Source organism: Columba livia, chromosome 8 (genome assembly GCF_036013475.1).
Source record: "Columba livia isolate bColLiv1 breed racing homer chromosome 8, bColLiv1.pat.W.v2, whole genome shotgun sequence".
Classification (NCBI taxonomy): Eukaryota; Metazoa; Chordata; class Aves; order Columbiformes; family Columbidae; genus Columba; species Columba livia.
Window position 1 is genome coordinate 1,566,749 of NC_088609.1, and position 16,772 is coordinate 1,583,520.

At 43.6% G+C, this 16,772-nt stretch overlaps 1 protein-coding gene across 4 annotated transcripts in view; it reads left to right on the forward strand.

The window, feature by feature from the left end:
• The window catches only part of LOC102088218 (BEN domain-containing protein 5), an 889,197-nt gene that overhangs the window by 667,421 nt on the left and 205,004 nt on the right, over positions 1 to 16,772 (forward strand). For 2 of the 4 annotated variants that reach the window (XM_065071427.1, XM_065071428.1), the window contains exon 7: positions 6,697 to 6,786. The exons of the other annotated variants lie outside the window; for them this stretch is intronic. In XM_065071427.1, the coding sequence (XP_064927499.1) occupies positions 6,697 to 6,786 (90 nt within the window). The remainder of the gene's footprint in view (positions 1 to 6,696; positions 6,787 to 16,772) is intronic. 4 annotated transcript variants of the gene reach the window in all.

The following is a 16,772-nucleotide window of genomic DNA, read 5'->3' on the forward strand; positions in this document are numbered from 1 at the left end:
CATCAATAAAGCATATGCACACACAGGACCATTGTAATGGTCGCTGTAATTTCTACGCTGCCAGAGTAAAGAGATTAAATAATATTAAATGCTCCAAAATAGCTTTGCTTTTAAGAGGAATGTAAAAAGAAAGAGACACTTTTGCATAAAATGGGTAATAAAGGATAATAGTTGCACAATCTCCAACTGTAAAACATTGTGACAATGATCTCAGGGGCAGGCTTCCTGCTAAACAGCCCCAACTCAGCAAAGCTCTTACGCCAACACTTCTATTTGAGTGTGGTTTTAGTCACTATAGAAGTCCATCAAACAAATCGCATATTGAAGAGCCTGACAGAGTCAGGGCCAGAACCTCAAAGAAAATCTAGAACTTGAAAGGTTTGGAACCAGTTTGCAGCATTACATGCAGGACCATTGCTGGGTAGAATGTCCATGCACAAGCGAGGCTTTGCTAAAAAATACCCTTCCATATTGCAGATGAGGTGGTCTGAAGGTGGTGGTAGGTGAGGGGAGTCAATGAGCAACAAGGGCACCTTGTAGCAATGCTCTCTGCCCAGACCTTGGCTCCTTGCATGGGAGCCAAGATGCTGCTGCCTCCCTTTCTGAGTACAAGTACATTGGAATGGCTACATGACTTCCAAAAACCTGTAGTTCAATCTTTGCTCCCCCTCTCTGTGGTCCAAATGGCATTATTTTTACCTCCTGTGCCGTGTAGTTTTTGTACCACTCCAACTATTAGAAGGCAAGAAAGAAAAAGCTTTTGTTTGCGTGACCTCACCAAGTCCAATGGGAATTGGTAGTGACCAAAACTGATGTTTTTTGTGCTCTGTGTTGCCAAGATGTGCGCTCTTACCCAAAATGACATTTGTGACCAGAAGTAACAAAAATAAATGGAATTAGGTGCTAATCTGGTCTCCCAGGACAAGTCAGAGTACAGCAAATGCCGCTTGGATTTAATTTGCTAAAGCAGGTTAATGCGGTAGAGACTAGGCAGTCAGGACGGCAATGACATCAGGGTTTGCTTGCGACGCAGATGTTGCGGTTCTGTTGGACACAGACAAGCCGAGATAGCACAGTGAAGGGTAATGCAATACAAATATTTTGATTTCTTCCCTGGAGTCTTTAACTCGCAGGGTTTTAACTATAAAATGCTGGCAAGAGCCCACCTCATACTGCAAAGTACCTGAGAAAGGACGATAATATGGAATTTGTGATGGATACACGTATTTTATGAAAATATGTGTATTCAAATCAAATGCTTTTTTTGGGCCTATGTTTTTAGGGTGATGGATTTACATTTCTTCTGATTAGAGCCTTCTGGTCTTGTACAGATGGGGTGAGATGTAGGAGGGGAGAAAGGCAAGGTTTCCTAGGGCCTGGCACAACTTTGAAGTCCTCTGCAAAGGAATGGAATTCACTTTGGAGTTCTCCTGATAGGCACTGCCAGTTAAAGGCTGTCTGGAGTAGCCTACTGGGGTCAGACTCGCTCTTCCTTTGTATTCCATCAGCCCTAGTACTGATTTGTGCCCTTGCATCATTACTATACCAGTGCTACAAGAATTATAGAAACCACAGATCTGCAGTCTCTCTGCGGTTTGTTTCTGGTCTGCTGTGGTAGCAGGGAAGGTCCTGGATGTGGAGCACAGTTCTAGCTCAGTTCTGTTACAGCACGTCATTCTGCTAGTGCAAATGGGATTACATAAACTTAACATTTATGCATGAAACTTCTAGATATGATTTTTTTAAGTAGAAAATGTTTTCTATGGGACCCTGTTTTAGTTGCACTAGTGTAACATGTAACCAAGAGTGGAAATTGCTGTTTTCTGGTTGAGAGTTGGGGGACTGTTGCTAGTGGGATTGTATGTGCTATAGCAGTAGAGGATAAAGAACGTGAGTTGAGGTCCAAACAGTGTAAGTGATATTCAGAGTGAGAGATCTGAGTTGTTTGCTTGCAGCTAACTGGGTTTCTTTTCAGTATGACATTTGCTTGGTGTTTATCACCATTGTGGTGGCTTTAGTGCCAGAATAGATGTTGAGGTTAGTGTTATTTATTCTGACTAGCACCTCAGATCTTCACAGCTTTGCCCAGGGGAATTCTCTGCTGAAGAGGACAGTGGGTGAGAAGCAGGCTATGAGGGTGGAACAAGCAGTGGCAGATTGTTTAGGTCCCCATCAGATTCTTGAGTCAAAGCAAACATTATCAATGGTGATGGTAGTGGTAGCCTTCAGAGGGAAAGTAAAATGTTCAGTTCAATCTTCAAGATACTTTCTAGAAGAGAAAATAAAAAAGAAATAATTCCAGAAATCTATAAATGTCTTCTCTTGGACAACTTTTTCAGCAAATAGTTTTGTTTGTCAGATGCATTCCTATGGCAGTCGGAAAGGTGGAAGGGGCACCACAACAGACTTTCACTGCATTTCCACTATTGGCCAAGCTGTGGCTAAATGGAGTGTACCTTCCTGTAATTTTGCTTAAGTGCTTTTGGCATCTACTGAGCAAAGCTATACACTTCTAATCTTTTTAATTTTGATTGATCTTTTCAATCCTGAAGTAGAAAATAGGATGTATTTTCAATGTATCATTTGAATTAAAATATGAAGCAGTGTTTTTTAGTTGTTGCATCCATTACTGGTTTGATGGGTTAAACTTGGACAGCTGCCAGATGCCCAACCAGTTGCTCCCTCTTCTACAGCACAGGGGGTAGAAAGTAAGATGAAATGGTTTGTGGGTTAAGATAAAGGGATATATCACTTACCAATTACCATCGAGGGCAAAGCAGACTTAGGGAAAAATTATTAATAGTTTAACTTATTGCCAATTAAGATAGACTTGGACAGTAAGAATCAAAGAGAAACTTCAACACGTTCCCCAACCACCCCCTGTATTTTCCCATGTCCTGTTTCATTCCTGACACCTCAACCCAACCCCATCCCCACCAATGGTGCTGAGGATGGGTACTGGGGTTGTGACTGGTTGAAAACAGCTCCTCTTTGCTGCTCCTTCCTCCTCGTGCTTTCCCATGCTCCAGCCATGGCCCTTCCTGTGGTCCTGCAGGAGACTCTGGTCCAGCACGAGGTCTTCCATAGGCTGCAGTGTGGGTATCTGCTCCAGCCTGGTCTCTCCAGAGTGCCCAAGGGAGCCTCTGCCCCAGCACCTGGAGCGCTCCCTCTCCTCCTCCTCTGACCCTGTTTCTCACTATTTTCTTCTCACTCCTCACTTTGTGGTGTTTTTTCCCTTCCTTGAACACACTGTCAAGGAGGTGCCACCACCTTCGCTGAGGGGCTGGGCTGTGCCCTGTGGTGGGGACATTGCAGGTTGAGCTGGGGGCAGCCCAGCTTTGCCTCAGAGCTCAGCCCTGCACTTGAACATGGACACCTGATACAATTGGTAAAGGAAAGATAAAAAACTACAAAGCTTTTTTTATTTTAATCTTTTTTTTTTAATCCTGACTACCATAGTTATCCTTCCTTTCTCTTCCACTCTTTCTTTGTTAGGCTATTTGTAAAACCACAGACAGAGAAAACAGTGCTGTTGCGGTTTGGACTTAAGGGACTGTTTGGAGGTCTGTGCATGTACATACATATTTGTCAGCCTCTTTATCACAAGATGTTACAGAGACCCAGACAAGCATGCGAGGCTGAATATGATTCCAAAGACCACCTGTGGTGTGTCGGGATGGATGGGTTACGATGTGCTGGTGCTGGGTTAGGGCTCAGGCTGGGAGCCCAGCCTGTAAATAATGCATGTCCTGTACCAGCTGGGTTAAGAGTCCGCATCTCAAACTCTTGGGTGTTAAGGTATTCAGTGTGAACTGCTCCTTGGTTCATATCGGAAGCCCTCGGTGCACCTCATCCTGTACACTGGCTAATGGGCATACATGTTGCTTCATATGTTCCTGTTCTACCAGCTTTTGGAATAGCTGAACTGTGATTGAAGAGGACCCGCAGAACTGAAGGCCAGCCTGCCAGCTTGATTTTTCCCATGTGTTCACAGAACCTTGTATTTAGGGATTTCACTCATCTAGGAGACACTACTGAATTTTTCAGGCTTTCCAAGCTGCGTTAAAGATGCGAAAATGTTAGCAGAAACACTTAAGAATATTTTCTTATGCAGATGCACACATTCTGAAATACAAACACTGAAAATGAAAGACTCTTAAAAAAATTAGTTAATAGGTCACACTATTTCATGCAGCAAAAATACCAGAAAGAGATGCACATGTGCACAGCCACATGTGCCGTGTGCTTTACTGCTTCTGTATGAATAATGCAGGATATTGCTTAAAGAAAAAAATTTACAGAGGTTTGGGCTTGACAAACTTGGAGAGAACATCTGCCACGTGAAGATGGGCAGCCAGCTGTGCTTTTCATCACGTTGAGCACTGCAAGTCTAGGAGGCCGTGTGCTCTGGAAGGCTGTACATTGCAAAGTTGTGCATTCACACTCTGCAGCAAGTGTACTTGGCTGGAAAACGAGTGATGCATCAGGATTATAGACCAAGGTGAAGTGAAGTCACTTGGCACTGAGTGCAGGGTGGAGGGAACTGAGGTCCCGGTTTGCGCCCAGTGCTACATCTCCCGTTGATTTCAGGCAGCTTCACATGGAGCCCTAAACTGGGCAAGTTCTCTTCAGCTCCAGAGAATACTGAACTGACTAATGATTTTAATAACTATTAGAAAGGGTGAAGCATAAATAACCAAAAGTTGTAATTAAAAACATACAAAACATGCCCACAAAAAACCTCAAACTAATCCTCTCAAAGATTTCCTGACCCAGGAGCTGTTCCAGCTGCAAACAGTGGCCATCACATTGCTGAGTATTGCTACCCCTTTGTGATGCTGCTTTTCCAAGAGGGGAGGAGAGCTTTCCCCTTGCCAAAGTGATCCCAGCTTTCTCCTTTTGCTCATTAAAGTTGGTTTGCTGATTTATCTCCTTCCTCCCCCACTAAATGTTGATGCAAATGCTGTGGGGTGGTCATCATCTTCTGGCTGATGGTGTTGTGTTCCTTTTTGCTGCCTCCCACTTTTCTCCTGCAGACAAAATTGACCCCATGATGGGTTTGTCAGAGACACTTTCTTATACTTCTTTGCCTCCGGGGCTCAAGGACAGTGGTGAAGCTGGAGTATGAAAGAACAAATGAATGGTTGAGTTACAGGGTGAGCAGCTGTAGGACATATAGAGAGGTTAAGGAAATAAAAATAAGCCTGCTGAGATGGATATATTTTTGGTTGTTCTCAGGAGACAATTGTTGCTGTGGTGCTGTTTGGTTTGCTTTAGCTTTGGGGAAATGGAGCATTTTGAAGAATTCAGGAAATTAAAAAAATATCTTCAGTATGGTCTCAAGGACTGCCAAACCTATTTGAAATTAAAAGTGTGTGTTTGGGTATATATGTAATCCATCTATGCAATTTAGGGGCAGGGGGTTGAGGGGGGAGCTTGGATTAAGGTTTCAATCTCCTTTCAGTGTGTAAACCTTTTTTTTCATAACAAAGATTTGAAGTCTGTAGCAATTGGATCTTTGCTGTGTTTAGTATCACTGCTGTGTGTGTTCAGATCTAGATCAGACATCTGAGGTCCTCACCCTTTATGGTCTCTAAAATTGCCAGAACCCATTTTGAAAGGGAGCAATTTTTATTTCCTGTTGATTAAAGGCTGTCACCGCACAAACAGAGAAAACATCCTGTTTGACCCATGCACTTTACAGCTGAGGCAAGTGGCTGAAGTCGTGTGGTTTCAATACTGGGGGGGTTAACCTATGTTAAATTCAGTGTAGTTGGGATCTAAGTCTCCTTTCCACCCGTCAAATTACAATTTCAATGGGAAATTGTAATTGTTGAATTGAAATTGAATTGTAATTGGGAACCAAAATTCCCCAAAGGGAACAGTTGAGATTATTGAAATTGAAACTGAAGTTGAAATTCAAATTGAAATTCAAACTCATATGGAAGTGGAATTGTAATTGGGAACTGAAATTGTTCCCTTCACCCTTAAAATTACAATTTGAAGGGGACCCAGCATGTTTTCACACCCTGACTGGAAAAGGTTGCTGAAATTAATCCTGGTCTCTTTTCCACACTTTATTTTTGAGCGTCTCTTCCAGATGCAATCCCAAACAGTTACAGCTTGAAAACAAAAAAAAAATACCAAAAAAAGGGGGCAAACTAACAAATAAACCAAAAACCCCACAAAGAAACACAAACAAAAAAGCACCCTCCCCAAGTACCCCAGAGCAAAGCTCAGGAAATGTCATTTGTGAGCACTTGATGTTGTTTGGCACTGCTAAGGCTTATACCAAGCAGTAATGCAGGGTGCACTTGGCTTTAGGTTGTGAATGGACCCCTATGGCTGTTCTTGCTGCCCCAGGGGGATATTTATCACAAGTGAGAGAGCAATTACAGTGCAGTTAAACTTGCTGTAGTACATCTTGGGTTTTAAAGAGAGTTAACTGTGTTGTTGCAGATTTGGCTGTGCATCATTAGTTTTGCAGCCCCTGTGCAGTCTGCTATATGGCCTGGTACAGCGACCTGGGGATGCTACCTCCTTGAATTATAGATTGTGCTTATTTATAATGTATGACCAATTTTAATAAAAGGATATGCTTTAATATTAATGGCCCTTTGTGTCCTACCTATGGGACCCAGTTTAAGAACTTTCCTCTCTTTTTCTGCCTGTCCCCTGCCACCCCTCCTGCTGCAGAGAACCTGTGTCCAGGGGCTGAACAGAAAGTGGTGTTCATCACTGCCCGAGTCCACCCCGGGGAAACACCGTCTTCCTTCGTGTGCCAAGGTGAGTGTCTGCATGGCGACGGCAGGTCTGCTGAGACCTGACCTCCTATTGATGCACGTATTGGGCTGGCGTAAATTTGGATCTGATGGAAGAGTGAGTTTATGCGACAGGTTTTTTCCCCACAGTGAGGTTATTAGCAGAATCTCTGGCCTCTCCCCAGCTGCCTCTCTTCTCAGGGAAGTGGAATATATGACCTCAGAGTCTTGTGAATGTTTGCTGAATTGGGTCAGAACTGCACTGTGAGCTCTTAGGCTGTTCAGGAAGAACTGACAGGCTCATGTATGTGTGATGTAGTCATGTAAGGCTCCTTTCCTTAGGAAAACAGACTGAAAATGTTCAGGGAGTGGTCCTCCCTTAAGTGCTTATGTCTTCTTGCTGTCTAGTATCTTCAGCTTCTTTTCTACCACAAAGCAGTGACCCTGGCTCTCCAGTTTAATTCCAAGAGGCCTCTATTTGTCTGGAGCTGCTGCCGTGAGGAGCAGAGCTCCCAGTGGCTGACAGCTGTTCCTGTACAAAACATCCCTGCTAAAAATAGAAAGCAAATTGCCCAGTTCATGTTTTTCTAAAGAGTTGTAAATCTCAGGCTTGTGGGTACAAATAAATAAATAATCCTGGCATGCGTTCATATAACTTTATTGTGTAGGCCTGAAATATTGTACTTATGGTATGTGACTTTCTCTGGTGGTAAATTGCTGGCAGTGTAAATCAATGTAACTTCCCTGAAGCCAAGGCAATGTGCTAATTTCCTACATCAGCTTGGCCCTGCCTAGCCGATGAGCTGCATCAATCAAGCATATGCAGAGTTTATTGTGTTGGGTGCTTGTAATGCCACAGATTGGTTTGTGGCTGGCCCTGCTGGTACCTAAAGACCACAGTGGAAAAGGTCTGGCGATGTTTCATGGTTTTCTCAGCGTGTTCCTCATCCTGCAGGGTCCAATGTCTGGCATCTAAGGCAAAAGATCAACAGCTGTCACTTGTGCTGTCCTAACAGGACACTGGGTCTCTTGCTGACCCCAGAGGTAGCAAATGTAAAAGCCTTCCTTTAATAAAACAGCTTCAGACTGAGAGCAGCAAATCTCAGCAAGTTTCCCACCTCCTGTGGTGGCACAGTCAATGCAGGGCATTATAGTACACATGATGTTTGTTAATGAATATGGATTTTTAATTGGATGCTTTGATTCTGTTTGTGGCTGCTGGCATGGCCCTGTGAAATGAGGGCTGAGGCATGCTGCTGAGGTGGTACTTTGTAAATGATGTTGTTTTGATAATGGAGAGTTTATTCAAAAAGGGGAAAAAAAAAAAAGGGATGTGAAAAAGCGGGTGGCACGCTTTGCCTGATGAAACAACTGGATGGAAGTCATGCTCTGATTGTCTCGGAGAAACGTTGTGTTTTGTAGCAAAAATTAAATCAAAAAAAGAGGGGGCAAAATAAGAGAAAGAAAAAGGAGGCATCCGTCTTGGAGAAGCACATCAGAAACTTGCTGTGACTGCAGTTATAATGCATGCTTGACTCACTGGGAAATGCACGGATCTGAAGGCACTCAACTCCGCTGTGCATTGAGCCATTCTGCTCGCTGCGGATGGAACTGCCTTGTGTGTATAATTAGTGTCAAGACAAGTAGAAATCACAAACATCTCCAGGCCATTGCTGCGTTGTTTCTAGCATTGCCAAATGTGAAATTAGGTGCTTTCTCCACCTTTGGAATCTTTTGTGTGGGGGAGTCAAAAGAAGGGATAAAAAGGATCCTTTTGGCAGTCAGGTGAGGGCACAATGAGGAGTTCAATTTTTGCAGTCCTGGGAAGCATTTTGGCAGAGTTAGGTGTTGCAGATTTAATATCCAAACGCCAGTGCAGTGCATATGGGACCTGTCAGGATTTTTTTTGGTTTTGGTAAAGAGATTTCTTCTTAGAAGTTTGATTGTGCTCACCACCTGAAGTATTAAGATATGGAAGCTAATCTCAAAGATTCCCTAGGTGTAAGAGGCATCTTGTATTTGGAAGAGCAGAATTGTGACTTCTGAGGTTGGGTGAATCAGCCAATAAGGGAATACATAATGAGTTACAAGCTTTATTTTTTAATTCTTCATTTTTCTCCTTGGTTTCATTCAGTTCAGACTCAGCCTTCCTCATTAACACCCTGAGCACATAACTAACTCCTTAGTCATTTTCTACCTGTCTTGATCTAGCCAAGACCTTCCCTGCCCCCTTTGGCCTGTTCTCTGCTAGGGATATATAGATATGTGTAGTCCAAACACCAGCTTCCTGTGGCCTGACAGCAGCTCCCTATTACATCTTCCAGTTTTCGATTAAGCGAGATACTCTGAGAAGCGTGTTGTCCATATGTTAGAATGTACTAAATTCTGTCTATTGGTCCTTCATCCTTTGTTTTACACACAGCTTAAATCTAAGCAAGAATCTTTGCGTTCCTGTGGAAAATGACCACAAGGTCATCTCCCCATTCAGACCTGTATTGTTTCTGTCATCCTTCTTCGTATTCCAATATAAAGAATCCACTGGCAAGTGAATTTTGGATACAAATACCCCGTCTTCCTGCAGATGTAGAAGCATTGTAAACTTGGATGCACACCTCTGTCTCCTTCCAGCTGTGCAGCACTTGCAGCAGTAGCCAGACCTCTCTAGAATCATTAGGCACCTCATCCAGCAGTTAAAAGCAAGTGCTATAATATTTCACACATGGCGCAGCTGCTGAGCTGCAGCTCACTCCCTTAAAAGGCAGGCGAAAGCCCCGAGGGCCTCTTGGTAGAAAGATGGATTAAGAAGCTTTTGTTTCTGTTTTGGTCTTTCAGGAGTTATTATCATGCTTCAGGCTAGCCTTTTTAGGAAGTTTTCCTGATGGTTGTTAACCGCTTGTTGTGAGGGTCAGGGACGGAGGTGGAGAGTTAGTCCTCAGAGAGTATATTCTCATGAGCACCCTTTGCACCCCAAGGTAGGGTGGTGCTCTGCTCCTCAGGCTGTGATGGTCATCACGAGCACTGGTGCTTGTGTTGTGTTCGGAGATAAGTAGGGATAAGGTCCGGGGTGAAGAGGGCTGTTGTTTTCACTTTGCTCTTATAGACCATTTTCTAACCAACTGGAATCACTGCAGGGCTTTTATAGCACAACACACAACAGTGCGAATGCATCTTAGAGCTTGAACTCATCTCCCACGGGCTGGTCAGATTTCTGAGGAATTTTTCTGAAGTTGTGGGTTTAGGTTTCTTTCCTTTCTTCGATATTTTTTTCCTAATTTTCCTTCCCCCCAATATTTTTATTTAAGAGAACATACGCTATTAATATTTTCTGACTTCCACATTACACTGTTAAGGCAAGTAAATTATTAACCCTTAAAGACAGAGTCGGCTGTCAGATGATGCCTATATATGTATGTAGTGTGCGCAGATGTCTGTGTGTAGAATCTGTGCAAGTCCAGACTCTCTAAAAACTGGTGGTCAGCCAACTTTCCAAAGGCTTTGATTTTGTCCCAGATCTGTCAATAGGAATTATTTTCCCCCAGTATTCTTAGTCTTATTTTCCTCTCTTTGGCTTCTAGATTTTATTTTCTTTGTGAGAGTTAAGTAACTGTCCCTCACTAATCATGTGCATGGAAAGTTGTAGGAGACATGTGGTGACTGCTATGTTTAAATTTGTCATGTATGCTTTGGCTCTTGCCACCAGTCAGTAATTGCAAGCTAAAGCATGTCTAGATATACTTGGCTGTGTATTTTCCTCATAGACGTAGCATGTTCTATTAGTAGGATGTCATCTGTCGTTTTTAACATTTGCTGGTGTGGCATCCACCATGTCATCTAAGCGTAAAAATGAACACTTGTACTCCAAATTTGGCACTTTAATGCATTTTTCCAGAGTGGGAGAGCCAGTGCAAGAGGGGAGGGAGAGGGATTCCACAGCCGGGGCTATAGATGCTGAGCATCTTGTGCTAAGTGTAATCTGACCTGAAGCCGACCTTGAAGCTTATGGCCTGAATAGGGAGCAGCCATTAAAACAAAAATATAAAGAAAACAGACACCTGGGACTCTTATCCATAAGAAATGGAGCAAAAATGACTTTTCAATCAATCATTTTTCATTACAGCTTCTTAAATGAATGCTCTCTCTTGCTTCACCTTAAATCAGGTGGTAGTAAATGAAAAACCAGACTACCCTGGGCAATGTCTCTTGATTTTTTCCGTTAACTTTCCTGGTCTGTGTTTTTAATATCCACCCTCTCACCACCAGAGGGCAGGAAAAAGTCTGAAAACTTTGTATACATTTTGATTCTACGTTTAAAGAACAGAGTAGAAAAGGAGAGACTGCCTGAAAACCGGTCTCCTACCGGCTGTCTCAGGAGCCCTGCTGTTGCACAATAACTCTCTGGGCTGGTGATTAAACCTGCTGTGACCAAGGTTCTCCGCATGCTAGGAAGGATTTTATCTCTAGACAGATTCCAAGATTGCCTCTTAAAAGTAGTGGCTGTCTTCTAGTCCACCTCATGGAGGCAGTGCCTTCAAATGCTTTGAATTGCATCCTGCAGAATCCCTGAAGGTATTAGTAAGAGAGTGAAGTTGCTACAACACGAGTGGGACTTGATGTTTTGGCTTGTGTGTGTTTGTGTGCATGGGTTTCTGGTTTTGTGTGGGAAAGGCAGTTGTATGTGTGAGAAGAGTCGTTCTGAAACTTGTTGCTCCTGCTTGGAATTTTAGCCAACCTCTGTCTTCTATTGTGGGTAAAGAAGAGGAATAAACTGTTGGGGTTAAAAGCTGCTTGTGGTGATAGCCCAAAGACAGGGCAGGGCATGTTTTAAATGCAAGAGTAAATGCAGCTAATGAAGCCTTTACATGTGAAAAGAACCTTTCTGAAGGGACAGACTTGGTGACCTTGCTTAGCTGTTTCCAGGGGTTAAATTTCTCCTAAAGAAACGAAGCTGAGTTCTGTAGGCACTGGTATAGGATGCCTTTGGTAGCAGTAGCTGTACTAGAGAAAAACATTGAACCCAGAAAGTGCCTGTTGTGGTAATGATGGAGCCCTCAGGAGCTTGAGGGCATCATCTGCCAGACTTCATACCAGACTGAATTTGCTCCTGAAAAATGCACGGGTTGCATTAGTTCTGACCTCAATTAATCCGTTGTACTCTTGCTTCTAGGAAGCTAAATCACTTTCATTTCTCAGCTAAATTTCCTGTGATAGGAGGAAACAAAATAGGATTCCATAGAGTAGGGGTCTTATACATCCATGTTTGTTATATTACTGTGAAATCTTACTTCTGTCTTCTGTGCCAAATGAGAGGCTGGAAGCAAACGCTTATGCTCTCCTGGCTACTTCTAGACTCAAAGTGAATGTCTCTGAATGTACAAAGGCTTATTTAGCCATTCACCGTTGGGTGCAGGAGGGTGTTCTGCCCTGGCCATGCAGCAGCCCTGCAAGTGTGTTCTGATGCAGAAATGCCCTTTGTGGGGGCTGTTGCTGTAGGTTGCTTGTGGGCTGCATTGCCAATACCAAAGAGAGCTTGAACCAAACAGAAGCTTCACTTTAAGGGAGTCTTATACTCTCTTGTCACACCAAAGGTATAAACACAGAGCTTCCATTCCCTTTCAATACTTCTTGTATCCTTTGCAAACCTCCTTTTCTGGGTGCAATCCATAGGAAAATGAATGTGATATTGCACAGTTCTGCCCTAGAAGTGATTGCCGATTTTGCAGAAAGCAAAATCTTTCTGTAAAATGAGTGGTGTTCTGTATGCATAAGATGATATGCATGTTTGCGGCAGGAGAGGATGGGAACACTCACCTGTTCATTTATCTGCAGCTTAGTGCTTACAAGCAGTGAGGGAACATGGTGAACAAAAGGTGCAGTTCATGGTTTCTTTTATAGGGGTTCAGGAAGCCAAATGATGAGAAGCAGACAAAGACAACAGAATCCAACAGCCCAACCACAAAATGAGCTGCAGGCCTCTCTTCAAGTTGTTAGACTGCATTCACCCTTCTTTAAGTGCACAGCTCCTAAGCTTTAATACAAAGGGAAACACACTCTCCTTGACTTCTAAAGCAACATGAAAAACACTATTGTCTGTCCCTTGTAAATCTCCTGGATGGGATTTTAGTGTGAAGTATCCCAGGAGAGCGAGAGGTTGTTCTGAGAATATAAAGCATCCATACTGAAGTAATGAAAATAAAAGCTCCTCTTAAAATTGTGTTGATGTAAATAGATGGTTAGAAGAATTTCTGCTACCCAAAGTGACATTAGCTGTTACAAGATAACACAGGTTTTGAATCAATTCACTATAGTGTCAGGCAGGTATGAAAGGTTTCTTGAGCTGGAGGGAATTTATGATGTTAAATTTCTCTGGCTATTGAGTTATGGGATGTGGAATCCCCAGAGCTCTGGAGACCTGGGCTGCCTCTGGGGGGCAGCTGTGTCATCTGTGGCTGTTTCATGGCTGAGAGACCCCTTCCCATCAACAGCAGAAGTTTCACCTCATCTCTTCCATCTTATCAGTAGTAGTGGGAATGGAAAACTGGGCTGATCCTGCCGAGCCTAGGCCTGCATGCTCACCCTTTGTCTTCCAGCAGGAGGAATGGATGGGTCCTAACTCCTCATCCCTGAGACAACAAGGTCAGCTTTGCCTACGCAGCTAAGAAATGTCAAGTGGCTTTGTTTGATTCAGTTTGCCCTTTGCCCAGGGCAGCCCTTTGACTACCTCTATTTAACTAATCAGCTTTACAATAATCAGAGAGCTAAAAAAGCCCTTGGTCTTCAAGAGGAAGAATTGAGAAAGACTTCAGTATGAAACAGCAGGCAAATTTGCTGTCTCTGGGCAGGATTGCCCAATTAATCTCTTAAACGTACTGGTTTTGCAATGTTTCTTGACTGCCCATACTTTTGAATAACATTAGCTTAAAGATCATTTCCTTCCAGCCCCAACCAGTCTACCTTTGGGGCAAAGATCATCTTCTAACAGCACACTGAGGTACTTTGCTGATGTCTAAGGATAGGAAAAATAGGATATTGATTCAGCTGAGCTTCATGGTCACTTGGCTTTCCTTAATATGGACTGTTTTCCTACTAGAAATTGCGGTTCAAGTGAATTTTGGAGGTGTTTATCCATGTCTTCCCAGTTATCAGTTAAGTCAGGGACATCTTTTGTCTGTATTGCTCTGTATGGCCATGGGCAGCAAGTCCAGCAATTTTAGGGAGCGGTATTATGTCCATGCACCAGATCTTCTCTGGGCCTCTGGAAGTGTTAGCTAATACATGGCTCATGGCATTGTCCCCTGAGCCTGTGCAGCAGTCAACTGGCCAGGAGCATCCAGCCTGCCGTGCACGCAGGTTTCCCCAAACTGCGCTTCACGTGCGTGGGTCAGACAGCGCTGGAGCATCTGGCACTAGTGGGGAAATCCAAGGCAGAAATCTCGAAGCCCTGCCCCAGCTGAATTAGATCAGGGCGTGAATATGCAAGACTCAGAACAGAGAGGTGAAGACCACAGGAAGTCTGGGGTTGTCTTTAATCTCATTTGCTGTTAGTCAAAAACGAAACTGCTGCTAGTAAAATGACCATCATTAATTTCTAGGCATCAAAGTTGTGAGATGAAGCCTTTTCTGTAAGTGCAGCAGTCTGTGAGATCTGCACTGATTGAGCTTGAGGTGTTGTAGTGGTATATCAGGCTTCACAATTAGGAATCTCTCCTAGTTTTTATACTTTTCTCTAAGCCCTTTCCATTCTTCAGTAGCATCACAGCTCTTCCTCACAACTGATATTAATCTTGCTGGTCTATTGTTTCCGGCTTTGTCTTCTGACCCTTTGTTCTTTGCCTGCCCTGGCTTAGTTCAGCTGAATTGATTGTTTTGTTGTTGTTGTTTTCATCTTGTTTTCAGTTCTTTTGTCTCCGAGGTGCCCTGCACTTGGCTTCTTGCTCCTTCTGCATTGCTGTAGCAGCTGCTCCGGGGACCTGGCATTCATGTGTGACTGGGACTTGGCCGCTGGAAACTTTTCTTTGGCACGAGGGCACCTGGGTGAAGTTCTCCCTCTGCCCCTGCACAGGTCGCTCACGTGCTCTGTGTGTGCCTGTCGCACAGTATTGTGTACGTGTTTATAAGAGGCACATCTCCTTGACTTCTGCAGTTTACAGAGAAAAGGGCCTAAAACTTGTTTGGAGGGTAGGAAGGGACTGGAGATGAAAAGCTGGCTCCTGCCCCAGACAGTGGCCCTCGAGAGGTCGTCTTTGCTCCTTCCATGCAGTTCTGCTTCTCTGGATGGAGAAGAGGGGTAATGGCACATGCCACAGCCAAAAAGGGACACATTCTTTACCAGTCCTGCTTATTTTTTTTTCTAGGAAGAAATGTAGTTGTTAATAGCTTTGCTTGGACCCTAATGCATGGGCAAAATTCCATTAAATGCTTTGTAGACAACAAGTGTGGATTTAGGGTGGTTTTGAACAGTGGCACACACCTCTCAAAAATGTCACCCTCCCCAGGAGGGTGGTTCTTTAGTGACATATGTGGCCCCTAAGTGACAATTTCCAGATGTGCCCTATAGGGTTAGTTCAAGGGTCCATTTAATTATTATGTGTTTGGCAAATGGTAATTGATCCCTGGTGTCTGTGCTCTGATTTAGAGGTTATGGTTTTAGGCTTTGCTGCTGCTACATAATGGGAGATGGATGAAAAATAATGAATTTGTATGTTGTAATGCCATAGGTTTTCTAAGAGAATGTTGTACTTGAAACTTCATAAAGCTTATTTTTATTTTTCTCCTATTTCACCTTTCTCTCTTTTCTTGTATCCCTACCTTTTTGTCATTTTATCACTGAAGGAAAAAAAACATGATGGAGAGAAGGAAGAAACGAAGAAAGGTAAAACTGTTTTGGTGTTCAGTTGAAAAAGGAGAAAATAAAGTCTGTAGGTTTTCTTATGACAATTTTTTTCAGATTTTCAGTTTACTTCAAAATTTCCAGCCAGTGGTATAGCCTGTAGGCAACATATTACAAAGCTGCACCCTGCCTTATGTTAAGGACAAGCATAAGCCAGGTCTTTGGGTGACTACAAAACAGATGTGGCACAGACAATGACAATGGGTCAAGCTCTTGTTCACCAGGGCCTCCACATACCCAAAAGGAGCAATTTCTAGCATCACTGAAAGATTCCTGTTTACATGGTTATTAAATTTCTACCATCATGGTGGCTTTTGTATGGCACTAATTGCCATTGTGCCCAATCCCCTTAACAAACAGCAGTGCTTGGTGTTGTAACAGCCAAGTGAGAACAGGAGGGTGGCTGATTCCCTGGGATGGAAGAAGTCATTCGGTCTCACTGAGCTTTAACCATCTTGTGTCAAGGAGGATAGTGTTGTCACAGAATCACGAGTGGAGTTGAAAAATACTGTGGTGCAGCCTTTTCCCAGATACCAGCTTTCCAAAGTGGGGTCTGCCTCTTACTCCTGGGGGGAACAGGGGCCAGCAAGCTGTACTGTCCTGGGTCAGAACTGGAAACCCCTTGGAACCAAGCCCCTAATTCACTGCAGGCAGGTTGCCCCCCCGCGTTTGGGACAGCACGGGGAGGTGACTGCACCGTGCTCAGCTGACAGACCCCTCCAGAGCCTTGGAAATAAACCCTTGGTTTTGCAGCATGCCTGTCAGTCGGGGGTCTGTTTGTCAAATGTGGCACCTCTGCCTTCTGCTGTCTGTATCTTTCATGTAGTAAAAGACTGTTTATTAAAATTAAACTTGCCTTTAAGATGTTAAAACTCAGCCTGACCATTCAAGGTAGAAAGTTAGTCTTTGCCTCTGGTTACATGTGAACTCTGATTTAGGGTTGTGTTTTTTCTCCTTTTTTCCTGGCAAATGTTCCTTATGGCTGAGGATATGAGGGAAATAGCACCTTGACATTAGCTTATGTGGTCACAGTGCTGCCAGAGTTTAAACCCATTGCTGCAAGGTGCTTGGGGAGAGCTGCTGTCTGAGGGCTTGATGGCACTTGAGAGTTCATTTGCATCCGA